At 42.5% G+C, this 23,529-nt stretch overlaps 1 protein-coding gene across 3 annotated transcripts in view; it reads left to right on the top strand.

Moving 5' to 3' along the window:
* ESR1 (estrogen receptor 1) overlaps positions 1–22,969 on the top strand; it is a 408,797-nt gene extending 385,828 nt beyond the window's left edge. For all 3 annotated transcript variants that reach the window (XM_044243919.1, XM_044243928.1, XM_044243911.1), the window contains exons 8-9: positions 14,023–14,206; positions 18,409–22,969. In XM_044243919.1, the coding sequence (XP_044099854.1) occupies positions 14,023–14,206; positions 18,409–18,649 (425 nt within the window). In that variant the 3' untranslated portion in view covers positions 18,650–22,969. The remainder of the gene's footprint in view (positions 1–14,022; positions 14,207–18,408) is intronic.
* The last annotated feature ends 560 nt before the right edge of the window (positions 22,970–23,529 follow it).

Raw genomic sequence — 23,529 nt, 5'->3', positions numbered from 1 at the left:
ACTTAGTGATCTGACAAGTTTATTCATTATGCCATGTTCACCACAAGTGTAGCTCCCATCTGTCCCATTACATCATCACCTTCACAATGACATAGTATTCCTTATGTTCTGCTTTTATTCCCATACTGTTCTTATTCCATAACAGGAAGCCTGTATCTCCTTTTCCCCTTCACCCATTTTGTCCAAACACCTATCTCCCTCCCCTCTGGCAAATGTCAGTTGGTTCTCTATTTAGAGGTTTGATTCTGCTTTTTGTTTATTCATTTTTTAAGATTCCACTTACAAATGGAATCATATGGCATCTGTCTTTCTCAGTCAAAGTTGTTTCATGTAGCATAATACCCTCTAGGTCCATCCATTTTGTCTGAAATAGCATGACCTCATACTTTTTATGGCTGTGTAACATTCCATTGTGTAGGTATACCACATTTTCATATTTGTTCATCCACTGGTGGACACTTAGGCTGCTTCCATGTCTTAGCTGTTGTAAATAATGCTCCAATAAATATCTTTCCGTGTTTGTGTTTTCCCTGGGTAAATACCCAGTAGTGGAATTATTGGATCATATGGTATTTCTATTTTTAATTTTTTGAGGGATCTCCATACTGTTTTCCACAATGGCTGTACCAATTTACATTCCTGCCAACAGTGCATAGGGTTCCTTTTTCTCTACTTTCTCATCAACAGTTATTTCTTGTCTTCATGATTTTAGCCATTCTAACAGGTGTGAGGTGATGTCATTATGGTTTTGATTCAGATTCTCCTGATGATTAGTGATGTTGAGCATCTTCTCATTTGTCTGTTGGCCATCTGGATGTCTTCTTTGGAAAAAGGTCTGTTCAGGTCCTCTGCCCATTTTTTGAAAAGACTTTTTTTTTTTGGTGTTGAGTTGCATAAGCTATTAATATATTTTGGATATTAACCTCTTACCAGATATGTCCCTTGAAAATATCTTCTCCCATTCAGTAGGTTATCTTTTTGTTTTCCTGATGGTTTCCTTTTCTGTGAAAAAACTTTTTAGTTTGGTGTAGTCCCAGTAGTTTATTTTTGGTTTTGTTTCCTTTGCCTTAAGAGACATATCTAAAAAAAAAAAATGTTGCTACAGCTGATATTAAAAAGATTACTGCCTGTGGTCTTTTCAAGGATTTTTGTGGTTTCAGGCATTACATAGAGGTCGTTAGTCCATTTTGACTTTATTTTTGTGTATGGTATTAGAAAGTGGTCCATTGTCATTCTTCTGCATATGGCTGTCCAGTTTTCCCAACACCACTAACTGAAGAGACTGTCTTTTCCCCACTGTATATTCTAAACTCCCTTGTCATAGATTAATTGACCATATAAATTTGGATTTATTTCTGGTCTCTATTCTGTTCCATTAATCTGGGTGTCTGTTTTTGTGCCAGTACCCTTCTATTTTGATTACTACAGCTTTGTAGTAGATCTTGAAATTGGAAATTGTGATATCTCCAGCTTTTTTCTTCTTTCTCAGAATTGCTTTCACTATTCGGGATCTTATCTGGTTCAGTGCAAATTTTAATATTATTTGTTGTAGTTTTGTGGCCCATTTTTAAATTGGGTTGTTCATTTTCTTATTGTTGACTTTTAAGAGTTCTTTTCATATTTTTTTATGATTCACAGACCTGTACCCTGGGACAAATAATACATTATGTGTTAATAAAAATAATTTTTTATGGATTCTTCTCCTACCCACTATGTGCTTTTGGGTAAATTGGAAGGGGAGATGAACCATGAGAGACTATGGACTCTGAAAAACAATCTGAGGGGTTTGAAGTGGCAGGGGGGTGGGAGGTTGGGGTACCAGGTGGTGGGTATTATAGAGGGCACAGCTTGCATGGAGCACTGGGTGTGGTAAAAAAATAATGAATACTGTTTTTCTGAAAATAAATAAATTGGAAAAAAAAATAATAATTTTTTAAAAAAGAGTTCTTTGTATATATATATATATATATATATATCTTTTCATTTATTTATTTTCAGCATAACAGTATCATTATTTTTTCATCACATTTTGTATATTTTGTATGAGAGTCTTCGGCAGGTATCTTTTGCAAATATTTTCTCCCACTCTGTGGCTTGTCTTCTCATTCTTTTATGATCATTGGTTTTTAAATGTTCTTCTGCTTGAAGACTTATGTTCTAGAAGGAGGCTCTGGTGGAGGAGGGGAGGCTGAGTAAGTAGGATCCAGCCCCCTTCCTTCAATTCTCTTGCTTTTGAAGTTTCACTTCACCAAGTTTATAATGTGAGGGTTTTATATGAGGTTCACATTTTTCAGAGGTTTTGATTCTCAAAATAGTTTAAAAACTACTGAACTAGATGAATGTAAGTCCCCCTTTAAATCTATAATTCTGGAATTCTGCATCTCCTATTTACAATGTAATATAACCTTTCTCTCCTTAAGGAAAAATGAGAAACCTGTCACAGTCATGTGGCCCTTTATCAATATAATGTTCATCTACTGTCGTGTTCACTCAAAATGTGAAACTGGTAAACCCAAAGAACCCCAGATGCCATCCCCATGCCCATTTGTCTCTTAAAAATGGATCATTATCAGCCATTTCAGTTTTATATCGAGGTTTTATATCTAGGTAGAAATTATATCTGAAGCCTTGTGGCTCTGGAGAAAAACATACAAATCAAGACCAAGAATGTGCAACCTCCCTCTATTAGCAACCAGTGCTGAACATTGCAAGGTATTCAAGTTGTGCTGTTCAATTCGGGGGGATGAGCTCATGCGCATTTCTGCCTATAACATATTCTTAATCATATGGCACTTTTGTTCTGGCTTCGAAGCTAAGTCAGATGAATATTTATAAACATTTGCATTCACACTAACACTGTTGATTTGGCAGAAGGTGGAGGGATGTCTTTTTAATTACTTGATGCATATATAGCCTCTTTCACAGAGAATTTGAAATGGCTTCGTAAAACTCTATGCAACACAAAGGAGTAAATCGATAATTGGCAAAATTTATAAAAAAGGAAAATAGAGCGACTGAAATAATAAATCCAGGAGTCGAATTAGCATGCAGAAGCACATCTGTACAGTTCTGTGGAGCAGGCCACAAATTTGGCTCTAACTTTCCTTCTCTTGGACAAAGCATAGAGGAGAACACATTCCATTACAAGGTTCACAGACTTTTAATAAAAATAAAAGTAAATAGACCAGTTGTTTAACATAAAAACTCTCCTTTGGGAAAATCTCTACAAAGTCTGTTTCTCACAATTAAGGCTTGATAAGGATAAATGGAACTGAAAACTGGGAGTGTTTTATTCTCTGGTGGTGAGAAACCAGATGCAGATATTTTGGGTTGCCAGTTAGGAGAAGATCCAGGTGTTTTGATAATAAGCTAGGCAGTGGTCAGGGCTAATGGCTTCTACAGAAAATTGTTAACTGCATATAATATCTGATAGGATGAGTTCAGGCCTTTACCATTGTATCACGGGTGAAGGTCAAGGTCTGGATTAAGGCGTTGATAGTCAGTAGTGTTCATAATGTGGAGGAAGTATCCAGATGTTGTTTCATTTCATGATGTACCAGCACAGGAGTCCAATCTCCAATCTGCCCATTCTGGATCATTTTCCTTTCTGGGCATTTTGTGCAGATAATCCAGGTGTGTTCTGCCTGCTGCTGTTGTGTAATAAATTACCCCCAAAATACGTTTTAAAAAAGATTGTATTATCTTGATCATGAATTTGGCTAGGGCACAGGGAATATCTTATCCCTTTTCCCCCATCCCTCAGATGGGGAGACTCATGATAGTTTTAGGTGCAGTCACCTTGCGGTGTCTTTATTCACACGCTGACAGTTGGTGCTGGCTATCAGATGGGACATCATCAGGAGCTGTCAGTGAAGGGGCTTATCTGTGATCTCTCCCCCTAGCTCCCCCACAGCCTGGTGCACTGCCCCTTCTAGGGGTGGCAAGGGCTCCAGAAGCCAGTGTCCCAGCTGACAAGGCAGAATCTGCATGGCCTTGTGTGATAGTCCCTTAGAAGTCACACAGCATCACTTCCAGTCCATTTTTATTTTTTTAATTACAAGCAAGTCACAGGTCCACCCAGACTCAAGGGAGGGCATAGCTTGGGCATCTCTAGGGGAGGCGTGCAGGCATCATATCATAGAGAAGCATGTTGAATGGGAAATATTGTTGTGGTCACCTTTGGAAAACACAGTCTGCTCCAACATGTAAGACTTGCTTCCTGCTCTGTGTTGTCACTCATTACCCCTAAAATGCCAAGCAAGAAAAAGTAAGGTCCAGGGAAAAGAATTTATGCAGATTGTTTTGGCCTACCTTCTCTGGGGGGGAAAAAATGAAACCCCCAAGGCCTTCTGAGACCAGGCCAGCTACTAGGACTGGGAGTTCTGCATGGAACCTTGTGAGTAAATCCCTCTGTAATAGATGGGCTGCACATTTTCCATCAAATGTCCCTTCAGAATATCTTCTTCTTGACCTCAGAAACCTAGTAGTTGACCGTTTGAGGAATACAAAAATCAGAACCCCGGTGCTTCCTTTATACATTACAGGTATAACTAACCAAAATAAGGCTTTTAAGCAAAACATAGACCCATAATGGAATCATCTAAAAAGGTATAAGGTTAGGATACAATTTACTACAAATATTAAAAACTGCCATTTTTTAATTTGGGTATAGTTGACACACAATATTACAGTAATTTCAGGTGTAAAATATAGTGATTCAATAGGTTTATACATATGCTATGCTCATCCAAGTGTAGCTACCATCTGTCCTCATATGTCACTATTATAATATCATTGACTGTGTTCCTTATTCTGTGCCTTTTATTCCTGTGATCTATTCATTCTATAACTGGAAACATGTATCTCCTTCTCCCCTTCACTCATTTTTCCCAATCTCCCATATAACTGCAATTTAATATATAAAAACTACATGCAAAAGAATGAAACTGGACCACTTTCTTATACCCTATATAACATAAACTTAAAATGGATTCAAGACCTGAAATCATAAAATTCCTAGAAGAACACATGGCTATAGCTGCCTTGACATCGGTCTAGTATTTTTTTTTTTGGATCTGTCTCCTCAGGAAAGGACAACAAAAGCAAAAACAAACGAACAGGACAACATTAAATTAAAAGGCTCTTGTATAGTGGAGGAAGCCATCAGCAAAATGAAAAGACATCCCACTGACTAGGAGAAGATATTCTCAAATGAAGAATCCAATAAAGATTTAATATCCAAGGTAGAAAACATATACAGCAAAAGACAAACAATCCAATTTTTAAAATGGGCAAAGGACCTGAATAGACATTTTTCCAAAAAAGACATCCACATGGCCAACAGGCACAAGAACAGATGCTCGACATCCTGAATCATCATGAAAATACAAATTAAAACCACAGTGAGTTACGATCTCACTCTTTTCATAGTGGCTACTATCAGAAAGACAAGAAATAATAAATGTTAGACTGTGAGGAAAAGGCAACCCTTGTGCACTGTTGGTGGTAATGTAAATTGGTGTAGCTACTGTGGAAAATAGTATGAAGGTTCCTTTAAAAATTAAAAATAGAACAACCATATGATTCAGCATTTCTTCTTCTGGGCATTCAAAGAAAATGAAAATGTTAATTCAAAAAGACATATGCATCCCTACGTTGATCACAACATTATTTATAGTAGCCAGGACATAGAAGCAGCCCAAGTGTCCATGTCCACCCATATATGAATGAATAAAGAAGATGTGAGATACAGAACTGTGTGTGTGTTTTGTGTGTTTGTGTATACACACAATGGAATATTACTCAACTATAAAGAAGAATGAGATCTTACCATCTGCAACAACATGGATGGACCTAGAGGATATTATACCAAATTAAAGGAGTCCAAGAAAGAGAAATACTATAGGATTTCACTTATATGTGTAATCTAAAAAGCAAAACAATGAACAAATAAACAACAGAAACAGAGTCATAGGTACAGAGAACAAACTGGTGGTTGCCAGAAGGGAGGGGGTTGGGGAGATGGATGAAACAGGTCAAGGAAATTAAGAAGCACAGTCTTAACAGTTATAAAATTAACAAGATACAGGGATGTAGTATCCATCACAGGGAATATAGTCAATAATATCGTAAAAACTTTGCATGGTGACAGATGGTAATTAGATTTGTCATGGTGATCATTTCATAATCTATGTAAGTACCATATTACTATGTTCTACATCTGAGAATAATATAATATTGTATGTCAATTATACTTCAATAAAAAACCAAGACACATGGCTGTCACTTAAATTATTTTAAGTATAAATTTAAGATTTCCTCTCAAGTCAATTAAGTCAGTTCATCAATTTCACCATGTGAAGTCATTATAGGACTTGTCCTTTGAGTCAGCTTGAAGTATTGACATACCAAGTATTTACCTTTTAGGATTTTTAATAGATTTCATTAAAAATTATACTAAAGTGGTAAATATCACTGAATCATTAGCATATGATCTCATAGTCATCTGTGCCAAGAGGGTACCCATGAGTAGTACATGGTGATGCCAGATGGATCACTGTGTTCTCATGTTGGGTTCTGGCAAGAACACTTGTCTTCACTGTGATCCCTCTCACTTTGAGACCACTTAAAAGAGGACTTGAATGACTGTGATTTCACAAATACTAGTGCAACAGTAAATCTTGCTTAAGGATTAGGTTATGAACAGGCTTTTCACTTTTCAGGTAAATAATCACCTCAGTAGAAGGATGATAAGTCGTTTGAGTTCTTCACATATTTTTAATGTTAACCCCTTAGTAGATATATGTTCTTTCTCAAGATTGGTTTGGCTATTTGGGGTCCTTTGTGGCTTCATGCAAAGTTTAGAATTATTTATTCCAGTTCTGTGAAAGGTGCCATTGGGCTTTTGGTAGAGATTATACTGAATATGTAGATTGCTTTGGATAGCATGGGCATTTTGACAATCTTAATTCTTACTCTCCATGAGCATGGATATCAATGTAGCTATTTGTGTCTTCTTCCATTTTTTGGCAGGCGAGAATTCTACCACTGAACCACCAATGCCCTTCTTCCATTTTTTGTTGTTGTTGTTGGTGGTGGTGGTGTCTTATAGTTTTCAGATTACTGGTTTTTCACCTCCTTGGTTAATTTAATTCCTAGGGATTTTATTCTTTTGAGTGCAGTTGTAAATGAGAGTGTTTTTTTAAATTTCTCTTTCTGACAGTTTGTTATAGAAGCATAACAGATTTCTGAATTTTGTTTTTGTATTCTGCATCTTTACTGAATTCATCTATTAGTTCTAACAGGTTTTTTTTTGTGGAGATTTTAGTATTTTTTACATATAGTATCAAGTCATCTGCAAATAGCAACAGTTTTAGTTCTTCTTTTGTAATATAGATGTCTTTTATTTCTGGTTTCTTGCCTAATTACTCTGGCTAGAAGTCCCAATACCATATTGAAAAAAAGTAGCTAGGGTGGGCTTTCTTGTCTTATTTTTTATCTTAGAGGAAAAGCTTTCAGCTTTTCATCATACTGTTGAGTATGATGTTACCTGCGGGTTTGTCCTATGGTCTTCATTATTTTGAGGTTCTTTCTCTCTATACACACTGTGTTGAATGGTTTTTTTTTTTATCATAAATGAATTCTGAATTTTTTCAAACGCTTTTTCTGCATTTATTTAGATGATCAAATGATTTTTATTCTTCATTTTGTTAGTGTGGTACATCACATTGCTTTGCAGATGTTAAATCATCCTTGCATCCCTGGACTTTATCATGGTGGATAATCCTTTTAATGTGTTATTGAATTTAGTTTTCTAATATTTTTGTTGAGGATTTTGCATCTCTATTCACCAGGGATATTGACCTGCAATTTTCTTACCCTTCCTTTCTTTTCTTTTCTTTCTTTGTTTCTTTCTTTCTTTCTTTTTTTTTTTTTTTTCTGTAATGTCCTTGATTTTGGTAACAGGGTGGTGCTAGCCTCATAAAATGGGTTTGGGAGCACTCCTTCCCCTTCAGTTTTTTTGGAGGATTTTGAGAACGGTATGTCTTAAATCTTGGGATGTTTGGTAGCATTCATCAGTGAAACCATCTCATCCTGGGCTTTTGTTTGTTGGGAGTTTTTTGATTACCAATTGAATCTCCTTACTAATAATCGGTCTATTCAGATTTTCTATTTGTTCATGATTTAATCTTGGAAGACTGTGCATTTCTAGGAATTTATCTATTTTTTTCTAGATTGTCCAATTTTTTGGCACACAATTATTTGTAATAGTCTCTTATGATCCTTTGTATTTCTGTGGCATGAGTTTTAACTTGTCTTTGATTTTTTATTGTATTTATCTGCACCCTCTATCTTTTTTCTTTTCTTTTTTTTTTGGTGAATTTAGCTAGAGGTTTGTCAATTTTGTTTATCTTTTGAAAGAAGCAGCTCTTAGTTACATTAGTCTTTTTTATTGTGTGTTTTAGTTTTTATTTCATTTATATCTGCTCTCATCTTAATTATTTCTTTCCTCTTTCTAACTTTGGGCTTCATTTGTTCTTTTTTCTAGTATCCTTCAGTGTGAAGTTAGATTGCTTATCTGAGATTTTTCTTATTTCTTGAGGTAGGCCATTATAGCTATGAACTTCCTTTTTAGAACTGCTTTTGCTCCATCCCAGAGATTTTGAGCTGTTGTATTTCATTTTCATTTCTCACAAGGTATTTTTTTTCTTCATTGACCCATTGGTTCTATAGTAGCATGTTGTGTCATCTCTCTGTATTTGTGATTTTTCCAGTTTTCCTATTCTACTCATCTCTAGTTTTGTACCAATGTGGTCAGAAAAGACGCTTGGTATGATTTCAGTCCTCTTAAGTTTACCAAGACTTTTTCTGTGGTCTAAAAAGTGATCTGTTTTGGAGAATGTTCCATGTGCACTTGAGAAGAATGTGTATTCTGCTGCTCTTGGATGGAATGCTCTGTATCCTTTGCTCTAATATGTCGCTTAAGGCTGGTCTTTCCTTACTGATTTTCTGTCTGGATGCTATATCTGTTTAGGTAAGTGGGTTGTTAAAGTCCGCTACTATTATTGTATTGCTCCCTTGGGTCTGTTAATGTCTGCTTTCTATATTCTAGCCCTCCTATTTTGGGTGCATAAATATTTACAAATGTTATATTCTCTTGTTGGATTAACCCTTTTATTGTTAGGTAATACCCTTCTTTGTCTTTGGTTAAAGTTGTTATTTTAAAGTCTATATTTTCTGACATAAGTACTACGTCATATGTCATATGGCTATGCCTACTTTTCATTTCTAGTTGCATGGAATATCTTATTTCATCCCTTCTCTTTCAGTCTCTGTATGTTCTTATATCTGAAATACACTCTTATACAAAAACACATCTGATCTCAAATGCTCATAACTTTTAAGAACTTAAAAAGGCCTTAGAGACAATTTCCTTTGGATAAGCAATGAAGAAGTGATGATGAATTGGAAAAAGAAACAACAATACATATAAGTGGTGATGAAGAAATCTGTGGGAAATCCCTGGAGACAATGTCTGTCCAAGACAGAAGACAAGAACCCCAAAATAATTTTAACATGTACTTTTCACAAAATGGATTTCTTACTGTGCCACAAAATTATTTAAAAACACATAGGTGCAAAATCACAATATTTCATTAATGTCCACTGTTTTATAATAGTTGATTCTGATTCTGTTTAGAAGAAATCTGTTCTATAAATTGCAACCAGGTATGTTTCTTATGTAGTACTTGTACACCTGCACTGAAATCATTTCAACTAACCATATTGTTGGAAAGCTTATGTAATACATTCAATTGGCTACATCAAGTGAATAAATTTTTTAATAATTTTGAGAAAAAGTATTCCATTTAAGCTTCCCCCTTCTATATAGACACCTGCATACTGGACTTCTTGTGTACAGTCTTGCAAAAACTTTTTGCTACAGAATTTTTATTTGTAATAGGATTAATTCATTAGTACATTCAAGAAAATATCCTTCGTCTTTTGGGACTGTCCCACACCTTGTAGGACATCCAACAAGTCTCTCCCATTAAGTAGCTATAGCCACCATGAGCTGTCCCAATGCCCCACAGGGCACAGTCCAACTGCAGTCATAGGTGAAGCACAAAGCCAATGGAGCCCTCATCCAACTGCCAGTCTTGAAGGCACTTCTGAGCTGTCATACTCTTGGCTTACTTTAGGGTTAAAGGCCTAAAGGCTGACCTAAGGACTAATCCCTGGGTGAACAGGATAGAAAGAGAAGTCCCTTTTGATGCAAGTGCAGTGGCAGCTTGCTGGCCCAGACTACTTACCTCTGTGGACTTGAGGAGTTTTCTTTGCTACCTTTACCCTTTGAGTCTCTCTCTCTCTCTTTTTAAATTTGGTTAAACTGCCGTAGAGTGAAGGATTCTCTCAGAGTCTACTGTCACTTTCTTCCTTTTGGAAGAGAAAACACGGGTCCTTCTTTGAAGAATTGGGTCCTGAAACAACTGCTGAGCCGTGGGCCTTGGAACTTGTCATTCCCTTCGGAGCAGTCAGATGTGCCACCAGTGCAGGTCCGTGGTTGGTTGTGCTAGGTCTTCCTTCTGGGCATGACCACATGCATATAAGCCCTCAGTGCCCATGCCTGCATTCCTGCAGCTTCCAGAAGACTCCATTATCTGGACAAGTAAAAGAGGCAGATGGGGAGAAAAGAAGGAAGAAGGAAGAACAAGGAGATCCAAGCAGAATGAGAGGAGGAAGAGAGTGGAATCAAGAGTCAGTGAGAGCAAGAGAGGGAGAGAGATTGGGCTGCAGTCTCTTCTGTATGGGGGAGGGGGTCCTTGTGGCTTCTCTCCCCCTTCTTTTCTACCACCAGATTTCTCCATAGACTCTTCCTGCATCTCCCAGTGTTGGCCAAGATTCAGAGTATGTAGAAGCTCAGATTTGCTAATAACATTTTAAGACTGGATAATGACATCCAGATTGGTTTTTTCCATCTTGGGGATTTGGAGCAGCTCTGGGAGTTGCAAAGCCAGTCTTGTTGCAGGAATATTTCTGAAGGCCCTCACTGTCTGATCACTGGCGCTGGGCTGCTGGGCACCGTGGTGCAGCCGTCCAGGGTGGCAGAGACCACCTGGGATATGGAAATTACCAGCAGCCCAGTTTTTCATTTGCCGGAGCACCTGAAGTATTCTGGGACTTTGGATTTCTGTTGTTTTTCACAAAAGTCTTCCTTAGGGGCAACAGGTAGCAAACATGGGCCACATTTTGCCAGAAGAGCCCAAAAGGATGGTGGCTGCTGTTGTCCATTACTGGCATTTCAATGGACTGTATTTTTATTCCAGAGTATATTTACACAGCAAGGAAGCAACTGTTGACAAGGAAGAAATGATAAGCTGTATTGGTGCCAAAACAGGGGTAGAAAAACAGGCTTATTCTGAGATGGCCTGCAGCCCAAGAGTCAGTGTTAAGAAAACTCTTTCTCCACTGGCAATATCCTCACTTAAAACATTAACACTTAAAATAAGGCTTGGAATCCCTGTTAAGTATCGTAGTGCATGCTCACGTAGGTCCTTAGTGAAAGCCTCTAGGCATGCACACGTGGGAGACGAGCAGGTGCGGCTGCGTGTCACCTGGACCCTGCTTGTTCCTCGTGTCTTTGGTTCCCTTGAACCAGAACGGTATTTTCGGTGAATGAGGCCAGCATCCCCAGTGGTGACAAAAGAGGAAACTGGTAGAAAATGCATCATCAGAGTTGGTTTAACTCAGCAGTGTGGCCTGGGCAAGTTCCCAGGATACCCATCCAGATGCAAGGCCGTGGGGAGACATGACACTCGGATGTGTGTGATGACAGAGAGGGAAGTGGGAGGTGGGGCTGGAGGAGCTCCGAGGTGCCTCTGACCTCCAACCCGCTGGTGCACCCCTTTCCTGCTCTCCATCTCCTCCAGGCAGACCCCAGGATGCCTGGATGAGCATTTTTCCTAATGGACACTTTATTTTTCTGTCAATGCTTCACAGGGAACATAGGTAAAGGAATCCAGCAATTTCTTTCTTATTTCACTGCCTGTCTGTTGCTTACTCATTCTGTGGTCTATTTGCTTTGGCTCAAAGTGCCTCAGGGTACCAAAAGCTACACTATTCTATTCAACTGCATGTAAGCCAAGATCTTAACCATCCTGGTTTTATTGTTGCTGTTTTATTTGTTTTAAAGTTCAGCCATTTTCCATTCTGGGCAATTACAACTCTGTCTACTTTGGATTCCATGGTGGAGGTATTTCCCCCAGGATCCAATACGGGATGCGCTGTGAGCAGTAACTTGTCACCATCACCATATTACTAGTATAGGGTCAGGGATTCATAAATTTGGGTCTTCACTTGAGGTTACCATTGAGGAATGGGAAGGAAGAGGACGAGAAGAAATCTCTTTAGGAGAAGGCTTGTGGGCCCAATTAACCAATAGAGATTAATAGAGGTTAATATTAACCAACAGAGGTTAAGACCCAAATAAGTGTTTATATACATAAGGTGTTATAAACATATATAAATATGTTTATATATTTATATATAAACTTAAAGTGTATATAAACATACAGTTTATATACATAAAGACCCCCCAAAAAGTGTTTATATACATAGATATATAATGCATCACCTGGAGAAAAATATAGCATTGTCTGTACCTTGTAACATGGTACATTCAGGTGGACCTTATTTCTTGAGTTTTTTCCTGATGGGAAATCCATCCTTGTGGTCCCAAGACTGATCCTTCCTGTCTTCCTCTTGCTCTGAATTGTTCCCATCTCTTTCGCACTCACCTTCCTCTGGTCCTTGCGCTGAGTTCGCAACTCTAATAGACTCTTCCAGTCACAAGGGACGGACATTCTACTCCCACTATCTTAAGTAAAAAGGGAATTTGGGAATGTTAGAAAGGAGACTATGGAAGTTCCAAGGTCAAAGGAAAACAATGTAAGAGTGGGACTTTGTGACTGGTGCCAGGATTCTCCCCCGCCGGCCCCTCCCCACTGCCATGTAACTATCACCCCTGCTGACTACGGCTCAGCTCAGTTCTGCAGATGGGCGTTACGCAAGGGCAGGGAGGGGTGCACTATAGGAAAGCCGAATATTCTCCCCCTCCAAGTTCACAACCTAGAGGGAAGAATTTCCATCTCACAACTTCCATATACAATCCCAGAAAAAGCTCTGATTGTCTAGCTCAGGGCTAATACTGTCCCAGAGAACGAGTGACCTGATTGTCTAATTTTGGTCCTGAGTCTACCTGTGGCCCAAGAAGTCGGGTCTGTCACCAGGAGAAAGGCAAGAGCTGGGGGGAAAAACAAACAAAACCCAAACATGCCTGGCAGTGAAAAACAGCAGTTCCCAGGGTCCTCTAGAACCGCCCCCCCCCAATCATAAACCTTTCAGCGGAGGATGAAAAGGCCCTAAGCCTGACCTGAAACATAACAGCAAATTAGATCCTACTTGGAAAGAAACGACCTGAATCACTGAACAGATCATTTGTCGCTCTCGGTGCATCTTACCAGAGTGACACGGGTCTCCTGGGAGTCTCCCTGATAATGACCAGGCGTGGAGTCAGCGTGTGGGGCTTCATTCCCAGCTCAGCTTTGTCCTGAGGACCTCTCTGCCCTTTGGTTTCTTCCTGAGAAAAGGACTAATAATGCCTCTCTCGGGCTGTGGTCGGCGTTAATGGGAGAGTTTGTGTGGGTGTCAGGCCCGACAGAGAGGGGGTGGCTGGTGACACCATTACGGCCCCAAGGAAACAGTGACTTTCCCGGGTATCTTGATGATAAATCCTGGAAGTCGGCTCCACACAGGAGGCCGGATGGGTTTCTTGGTCCTCTCAGACATGTATATTGATTAGGAATTTTGTAGGGTTGCTTAGATCAAACTTCCCCACTGCTGTGCAGGGTCGTGGGGCAGGGGCAGGGGAAGGTGCTGGCTGGGCGTCCGTCCCACACACACTGCCGGTCTCCTAGACCTCATCCTCTGTCTCTGGCTCTCTCTCTCTCTCTGCACATGCAGGAGTGTACACATTTCTGTCCAGCACCCTGAAGTCTCTGGAGGAGAAGGACCATATCCACCGTGTCTTGGACAAGATCACAGACACCTTGATCCATCTGATGGCCAAAGCGGGCCTCACTCTGCAGCAGCAGCACCGGCGTCTGGCCCAGCTCCTCCTCATCCTCTCCCACATCAGGCACATGAGGTGAGGCGTCCTTGGGTTCCCCACAGGAGCACCAGAACGGGAGCCCTCAAACATGTTACCGCTGGGCTGGAGAGTGCCGGTGCCTGAAGGCGGGATAGCCCTCTTGGCACGGTTCCCGGCATGTGAGGGGCGTAAAGGTGAGGGCAGAGGAGGCCGTCTGGCTAGGGCATGGGGCAGAAGGAGAGCTTTCCTAGAGGAGGTGACATTTGTGCTCCGTTGGAAGCCTGCACAAGGCCCCGTGGGGGGAGGGGTGGGCAATGTGTGGGTTGCGGGAGGACGGCAGTGTTTGGTCATTCACTTTGTCCCACCAGTCAAGGCCAGTCTGTGAGCCCACCTGTCCTCCAGAGGCCCCGGGCGCCTCCCTTATGGTTCCTGCATCGTATTCCCCCAACGCACACTTAGAAATTCTGAGAGACTCTCCGCCCCCAAGCCTCGTGCCTCAGAGAGAGTCAACAGTGATTCCTCCATTCCTCTCAGACCCCTTCTTGCCACCGCTCCCTGCTGCTGCCCACATCCCCGCCAGCGTTCCTTCTGGATTTCTACAGTGGCCGCCCGATGCACCTCCCTGCCTTCCGTCTTGACCCCCGAACCCATTCTCCACATCAGAGCCAGAGTGGCCATCTAATACCACATCGACTCACGTCATTCCTTTCTTTAAAACCCCGAAGGAGCTTCCCATTGCATTAGTCCCTTTATTTTGCTCATATAACTTGGGCTCTAACCCTACTTAACTTCCGTGGGCTTCCTGAGAGTCTGAGCCCTGGCCGTAAAGGACTGTTCTCTGACTCATGGGCGGGCTGCAGGTTGGCTGGCAGCGCTGTCCACCCCCGCTGGGTCCACTGCCACATCTGTGCGGCAGCTGATGGAGGCCGGGCACAGCTGGGAGACTCCAGGTTGGCAAGGCGACTCTGCTTCCGGGGGTCTTTTAGCCTCCTTGTACCTGCAGGTTAGCTGGGACATACTCTTCTCATAGTGATGGCAGAGGTCCAAGAGAGCAAGTCCGTGAGGGCAAGTTCATCGTCTTTTAGTTGAGTCACATCGACTAGTGTTCCACGGCCAGCAAGTCACACAATGACGCTTAAAGTCAAGATCATGGGCATGTGGCACGCGGAGTGGATTTTTGTGAACGTTAAGCTAATCCATCATGGCTTGGGTGTTCTTTCCAGGGAGGGTCTCCTGAGCCCTCACCCAGTTGGGATTTGCACCCTCTTCTTCCCGACTGCTGCTGCCCATTTTATTTTGCTCTCCGCCCCAGTTAGACTAGAAACTCTGTAAGGCAATTACTGCAGTCCATCTTGGATCATCTGTGCACCCAGTACCACCTAGCTTGGTGCTTGGCACATAGGAACCACTCCATAGATATTTTGCATAGGAGTGAAGGAAGAATATTAGGCAAAGGAAATGCAACCTTTCTGTGCCAAAAGGAGAAAGCGGTCTTATTTCCATTTCAAATAGTCCTGTAGAGTGGCTGGCCAGGAGCTTAGTGGATACTATTCCCAGGAACAGAACTCAGCCTGTGGGGCAGAGATAAAGAAAGTAGAGAAAAAAAAAAAAAGAAAAAATTCTTGACTCCAGAAAGGCCATAAAAATGAGGAGACGTGATGAGACTAGGAATCAGGTAGCCATGGGGAATGAAGTTTGTGTGGCTTACACCCAGACCCTAGAAACGGAAATGACATTTCTTTTCTTAGTGGCTGTGAGCGAAGAGCCAAGGTGTGTGGAGGGTTGGCTACATTTTAAGGGGCTTTCAAACCTTGAGATGATGCATCAAGTGGCAAGAAGCTTGTCCTATCAAAGTCCCAAGAGTCCCCCTCTCTGGAGAGAACGCTGAAAACTGGCAGCTTCTGGAAAAAAAATGTATCTTATTTTTCTTTGTATCCCCCACAGTCCCATTTTATGTATTGTGTAGGCTCAACATTATTGCTGAGTGCATGAATATGTGAGTAAATGGATGAATGAGAAGGACTCGATTATTTTCCTACCCTGTGAATTCAAAATTCCCGTTTGATGACTTGCACTTGCCAAAGTTCAAGAGAGAGATTGATTGAAGTCTCTGTTTCTCAGGGACTTCCTGCGTATCTGGTGTCATAAACAGAGGACTCACCTTGGCCAGGTAGAGCGGGGGACTGCATTTAGAGTACACATTTCCAGTCCTTTCCCATCTGTTGTTTTTATGAATATTACAAAGAGGGAAGCAGGGGGTATGTCAGAATAACAGTCCTCTCCTAGATTTCCCCTTGAAGACATGTATTCGCTTTTACTCGGGGCTAGGAAGGTCAAAGACATCGTAGAAACCATATTGCAGATGAAGGTTTTTAATTGCTGGTAGGAATTGCTGAATTTTCAAATCTGTCCACTGCTTTTCCGCAGTAGCAAGCCTAATTAGTTAAAACCCCAGTATATCTGCACTAAATTGATAGGGCTCTGGTCGTTTTATTGGTAACGTATGACACAGGGCAGCAGCAGTGCGAGAACTCTCTAGAGTTTGCTTGAATTGTGTGAAAAGCTGAAGAGAAGCTGCTCTTCTAGTGAAAGCTGTGCGCATACTCTCTCTCTCTCACTGGGGTGCGTGCGTGTACACACACACACACACACACACACACGATAATGTTTTGGTGCCTTGTTACATCCAGCCTAAATCACAGGACTCTGTTTTATTATGTTTGGCCCAAGCCATATGTTGTTACTCAGAACACTTAACACCAGATTTTTTGTGACTATGAATGGTATTCATTAGGTTGCACAAGCAAGACAGTGTGAGATCCAGCGGGCTCGTCACATTAACAGCATTTTAAGTGAAAAACAAACAAACAAACTCCACTTAGATATGTAATTAGGTTGTAGTGTTGTAAGACCTGAACAGTCTGATGTTGGATTTTCATGGCCTGTTTCCAGCTTGTGCTGACGGTACCAAAATAGGCAACTCTTTTCCAGGGCACTCTTTTGGTCCCGTTTCCTCATGATACATAATTCTTTCTAAAATATCTCAAGATCGATAAGAGCTGCTCTATGTCTTTTCCATGGGTGGTGGGAAAGAGCAGAATTGCGGCTTGGGGAAGACAGGGAGGACAGAGGTTAAAAGAAGAAATGCCATTTACCCCACATTTCCCTGTGTCCATTTGTCCCTGTTGTCTGAGTATCTAGCACTTTCTTGGCACTGCTGTAGGCCCACAGGGTAGGCACATCCCTGGCCCGCAGGGAGCTTGCCCTGACTGTGCTGGTGTATGCGAGCGCGGCAAGAATAAGCCTGCGTGTGTCGGGAGAGGAATTTCAGGTTGTCCTGGCACTGGGAGGAAAACAGAGTAAATGTCAGAGGACCGCTAAAGCCATAGATAGGGCCTTGAAGTCACTACGACTGTGGCAGCAAAAGATCTTTCAGAGGAGGCAGCATTTGAAGGTTTGGGGAAAGAGGCCCCAGGCAGAGGGGGCAGCGAGTGCAGACACCCGTGTCTGGAACTGAAGAACTCCGTTTCTTCCAGCTCCTTCTCTAAAAGCTCAATTACGTTTTTCTTTCTAGCACAAAGGCCGGCTGGGCTCAAAAGCGTAAGCCGGGGGAGAAGGGCAGACGGAGCTCTGAGAGTTCGGCAGAAGCTCCGTCACTTAGACCTTGCAGTGCCTGAAAGAAATTTACATTTTATTCTGATTAATGAGCAAACGCCTAGAACGTCTGAAACAGGGAAGTCCTTGAACTGTTTTCTGCATTTATTTATTTATTTTAAGGTTTTATTTATTTGATACAGAGATAGTACAAATAGTGAGAGCAGCAGGCAGAGGGAGAAGGAGAAGCAGCGCCCCCCCCCCAGCAGGAGAAGCAGCGCCCCCCCCCCCAGCAGGGAGCCCAACGCGGGGCTCGATCCCAGGACCCTGGGGCCAAGACCTGAGCCGATGGCAGCCGCTAAACCGATGAGCCACCCAGGCTACTCTTGTTTTTTGCTTTTTAAAAAATTCCCGCCTCCATGGCTGTCTGGTCCCTCTTCTCTTTTTAGATGTGATGCTAATAGAGGGGAAGAGAACCTCAGTTGAGTCAGGGGAAGGGGAAGGAAGTCACCTGCCCAGCAGATCCTGAAACGGCTCTTTAAAGGGCGAGAAAGGTTGGCCGGTGTCTTTGGAGTTTGCCTCCCTCGCCCTCGGTGGGCGTCACAGCAGGGCCCAGAGCTCGGGTGGCGCTAACGTGGTCCTCCCCGTGTCTCCCGCTCCCGCAGCAACAAAGGCATGGAGCACCTCTACAGCATGAAGTGCAAGAACGTGGTGCCTCTCTACGACCTGCTGCTGGAGATGCTGGACGCGCACCGCCTGCACGCCCCCGCCGGCCGTGGGGGCGGGAGCGCGCCCATGGAGGAGATGAGCGAGAGCCAGCTGGCCAGCACGGGCGCCCCTTCGTCACATTCCCTGCAAGCCTATTACATCACCGAGGAGGCGGGGAGCTTCCCCACCACGGTCTGAGAGCTCCGGGGCCACGCCGAGGTCCTGAGAATCCCCGCGGCCTTTTACCCACGTCGTACATCGCGATCGCAGAGTCCCGCGCCCGCGCTCACTCCAGCTCGCACCCGCCACCGTGGCTTTCTGATATGAGTGGCCATTTGTTCGCTTGCTCAGTGCTTAGTGGCACGCCTTCTTTGGGGGACAGCCAAAGGGATTCCAGGGCTAAATTCTTTGACTCTCTCTCTCTCTCTCTTCTCTCTTTGCTACATTACTAAGCATGAGGATTCTGTAGCTTTCCATGACCGAACTCAGTCTAGGCACTGGGACTGGGTGACTGTGCATTTAAGCTACTTGTTGAGACCCAGACCTGGAGAGTGGACGTTTCATCGCTGTGAAGTGCTTTTTAGTGGATCTAAGAAAAAGCCACAGGAGAGTCTTGAAAGTGGCTCCTTTCCTTGCTGACTTGGAGAGAGCGAGGTCAAGGGTTCATTACGGCGTTGTCCTGTATTCCTATAGCAACGTATTATTTTATTAAAGTAATACCTTAAAGCTTTTGCTCTGTTGCATGGCTGGAGCCGAATCTTCAGTGATTGTCTACTCATTTGCCCTATAGGAATACAAGATGCCCACAGAGGAGGAAGGCCCCCTAATTGTCAAAACTCTGTCACTTTGATACACTGCGCCTTGAGCTGCTGCATGTTCTTCCACTGGTATTTTGAGAACACTACATGCGGGGCATGGGTTCCAGTTAATTCTTGCTTCCCATGGACCTATGGAAAACACCAAGTTGATCGCAGTTAATTCACCTCCACATAGACCAGTTTCCTTCTAAGGGATAAATTATTGGGGTTTGTTTTTTGCTTTCAATTCATGAAAGAAAGCCTTCTTCCGCCAGGACTTGCCATCCATCAGCTTCAGGCCCCGTTCTCCTGTGGTCTCACACTCACCAGCAGAGGGCGCTCTGCTCAGATCTTCCTGGTGTGTAACTTACACAGAGAGTAAATTCATCACAGGTAGTAGTGCCCAGCGTATGACCAGGGCAGTTTAAATCAGTGGGCACCCTGGTGACACTCTTAGCGCTGGGACACTTGGAGCAACAGTGAATGTGCATGATCATTGTAAATATTAGAGAACAGGAGGAGAATAGGGCAGTACCCAGAGAAAACTGAAGGTTCACCATGACCCTGCCTCGGGCTGTAGCTCTACCCAGGAGTGCCCCTGGCAGGCCCTGTGGGCACAGTGGGGCTGCCCTGGGATCCATGGGTGGCCCTTCTCTTCTCACCACCCTGACTGGAAGGAACACCAGTAAACAGCTGTGTTCTTCCTGTTGGTTGGCCCAGCACACGGCTGACTGAGGCTAGAACGCCCGGATTGGAGGCTCACGCCTCAGGCTGCCTGAGACCTGGTCAGACTCTACCCGTTCTTGGTCGTTTAGAGCTCGTCCAGAAACCAGGGTTTGGCCTTGGGGAAAAAAACTCCCCCGAAGCTCATTTCATTAAAATTCATAAGCCAAGAAAGCAAGACTAGAATGGGGAGCTGTAGGAATCCTTTGACCTGCAGGCTAAAAGAGAAAGGCTCAGTCCAGCCACAGGGCAGCCTACCCTAGGCCTTTGCTTCCCCAGAGCAACTAGGGTGTATCTCTTCTTCTCAGCCAAAAAGTAAGTTTGGTTTCCTCTGGTGACCTCATGGTCTATAATTCAAACCCCACTGAGAAGTGATGTGTTGGCCAACAACCCAGTCAAGCTTCTAGGACTTCTCTTGGGATGCCTATTTCAAAAAGTAGATTTCATTCATTTTTGATTACTTAGTAAGTGAGCACCAAAGGACTGGGAACCTGGGAGGGCCAAAAAATAAAACAAGTTTTTTTTCATATATGTGCATCTGAATTTAGGAGCAATTTTGTGTATGTGCAGTTAAGAATGTGTTTAGAACATAATTCTTTTGTTGTTGTTTTGTTTAAGAAGCACCTTATATAGTATAATATATTTTTTTTTTTGAAATTGCAATGCTTGTGTATCAGACAATTGAATGTAGTAATTCCGTTCTGGATTTAATTTGACTGGGTTAAACATGCAAAACCAATGAAAAACATTTAGTTTTTTTGTATAGCTACCTTGTCATGTATGGAGTCATTGATACCTAGGGCCTGGTGATTATTCATTTAAATGAAGATCACATTTCATATCAACTTTTATATCCACAGTAGACAAAATAGCACTAATCCAGATGCCTATTGTTGGATATCGAATGATAGACAATCTTATGTAGCAGAGATTATGCCTGCAAAGGAAAATTATTCAGGGCAGCTAATTTTGCTTTACCAAAATATCAGTAGTAATATTTTTGGACAGTACCTAATGGGTCAGTGGGTTCTTTTTAATGTTTATACTTAGATTTTCTTTTAAAAAAAGAAAAACAGACAAAAAAATTCTAGTACTATAGATGATGTAATACCAGCTAAATCCAAACAATAATAAAGTGGAGGGTTTTACATTATTCATCTAATGTGTTTGTATTCATGTTAAAGATACTACTACCTTTGAAATGGGCAGAGAACACCAGATGGTTGGAATGTTAGCCCAGGAAAATTCAAATAATTTTAGAAATCTCTTTTCATTCTTCTTTGAAGTGCCACTATTGGACAGCTGACACTTTGCAGCTGATACTGCTGTCGGGGGTAGGGAATGTGCTTCTCTCCTCCCCCCCCACCCCCACCCCCGCCATGCTGAGGCAATTTAAGTTTTGAAAGATATAATCAACCTGGGCGTTAGGGTAGGGTGGGGAAGTAGGTTCAGGAATTTCAAGAGTGGGAAATACAGTAATAAGAGCCTTGCAAGTATTTTGAGGCACATGGATACTGGTATTTGGGGTACGCACCAGGCTTCTGTACCCCTCTCGTGCCCTGTGAACTACGGATGGCAGCCATTTCTAAAATGGCATCTGGAGTTCTATGGAAGACCAGGCATCATCCACTGTACAGTCTAAGGAATAGCTAGCGATCTGAGTTTCTTTTGGCCGTTGCTTAGCTCTGGGCTTGCAGTGATGATTCTGGAAGGCTGATGTGCAGCCATCAGAGAAGCTAGTTCATCCAAAGAGAAGACTCTACAGAGGTTGCAAAATCCAGCCTCAAAGGAAGTAGAGTCATTGGTTAGAGTTTCCTCTGAACCTTGCAAGGCTGTCTAACCATGCCGTATCCCATGCCTTTTGCAGGGCTGATCAAATAACGGACTTCTTGATCATTTACTCTCGATCACATGAAGGTGTTCTTACATTAAAATCTTATACACTGAAATGGCCACTGATTTAGGCTTTTGGTTTAGAGTACCCCTACATGAAACCAATGCATATCCCTTCCTATTCATACTTTCCCACTCTGAGATGGACTGTGGATGCTGGGAATGATCACTAGGACCATAGTAGTAGCTAATGTTCACAGGCAAATCCGCTTTGGGAAACGAGTTACTCGGAAGGCAGTTAGAATCGTAGAGTAGTTTGTGAGGCAATCCCGCTTCCCTTCGGCGCAAGGCTTGGGAGGACAATCCAGATTACACCGCATACTTCCTAGGTGAACTCCCTGAAAACTTACTTGCAGCTGGAGCAAAGAAATTCAACTGTGGTCCCAAATATTCATCTTTTCACTAGTGTAATTCCTCTGTTTCTGGCCGCATCTCCTCCTCATTTGGGTTAAAGTGAGTGTGGCCTCTTTCTATGTCGTTTGTCATTGTTTTCTAAGTAACCGCTGGCTCTACTTTGGCACTTCAATTTTGCACTGTCTTTCAGAGGTTCAAGGACAATTTCTCTTCTTCTTCTTCTTCTTCTTTTTTTTTTTTCTTGCATCCAAATGTGCCTGAACTTTTAAAATATGTAAATGCTGCCATATTCCAAACCCATCTTCAGGGTGTTTGTATAGAGCCGTGTACCCTGGAAACAACATATAGCCCCATGAGCAGGCGCCTGAGATGTGGACCCCTTTGCATTCACAGAGAGGTCATTGGTCATAGAGACTTGAATTAATACGTGAAATTATGCCAGTTTATGTTCTCTCACAGCTTATAAACAATGCTTTTTGTGCACAACCTACTCTTCAATGTAGAGCTCTTGTTTTATGGGAAAAGGCTTATATGCCAAATTGTGTCTGATGGTTTAATATGCCTTTTCGCAGATGCATACTATTACTGATGTGATTCTGTTTTGTTACAGCTTTGCTTTGTTTAATGAAACACACTTGTAAACCTCTTTCGCACCTTTAAAAAGTAAGGAGTCCAGCGGGATGCTCAAGCACTTGTAAACAATTTTTCTCAATCTATTTGATGTTCAAATAAAAAATTAAACAAATGTCAACCGGCTCGGTTTCTGTAAACTCCCTTCATGCTAATGATTTACCACGGATTGCCTCAAACCAAGGTGGTGGAATGCCGGGAATCCTGAAGATCATTCTGATGCCAGGCTCCTCCCCCCGCCCCGCCCCCTGACCACCGGGGACAGGAGGAAGTGTGCGGACATTGGAGGCCGGCAGACCTGGCCTCATTTCCTGGTTCTGCCACATACAAGGCTTCTGATCGCTGGCAAAGAATTTTTTCAGAGCCTCTCCTTCCTTGTCAACAAAATGGTGACAGTAACACCTAATTCACAGGGTGGTTTTGAGGATTGCATGAGGTGCTTTCATTCTCTATGTGTCTCCACAGTCTCTTTGTCCCTTACTATCCTTCTCTGAATACCAAGGAATGCGGTTGTCTTTATGTGCCGTGTGTTATTTCCAGGGCTCTCCAGCTTTGGGGAGAATGGTTCGCAATCTGTGTGTCAAGACTGGAATGGGGACTAAAGGTAGATTCTACGCACGAACTGGCTCCAGATCACAGTCTCCAATATGACACATTCTTAAGCCTTTAATGGACCTTTAA

Source organism: Neovison vison, chromosome 1 (genome assembly GCF_020171115.1).
Source record: "Neovison vison isolate M4711 chromosome 1, ASM_NN_V1, whole genome shotgun sequence".
Lineage (NCBI taxonomy): Eukaryota > Metazoa > Chordata > Mammalia > Carnivora > Mustelidae > Neogale > Neogale vison.
Note: the sequence above shows the minus strand (reverse complement) of the source record. Positions and strands in the feature narration are given on the sequence as shown.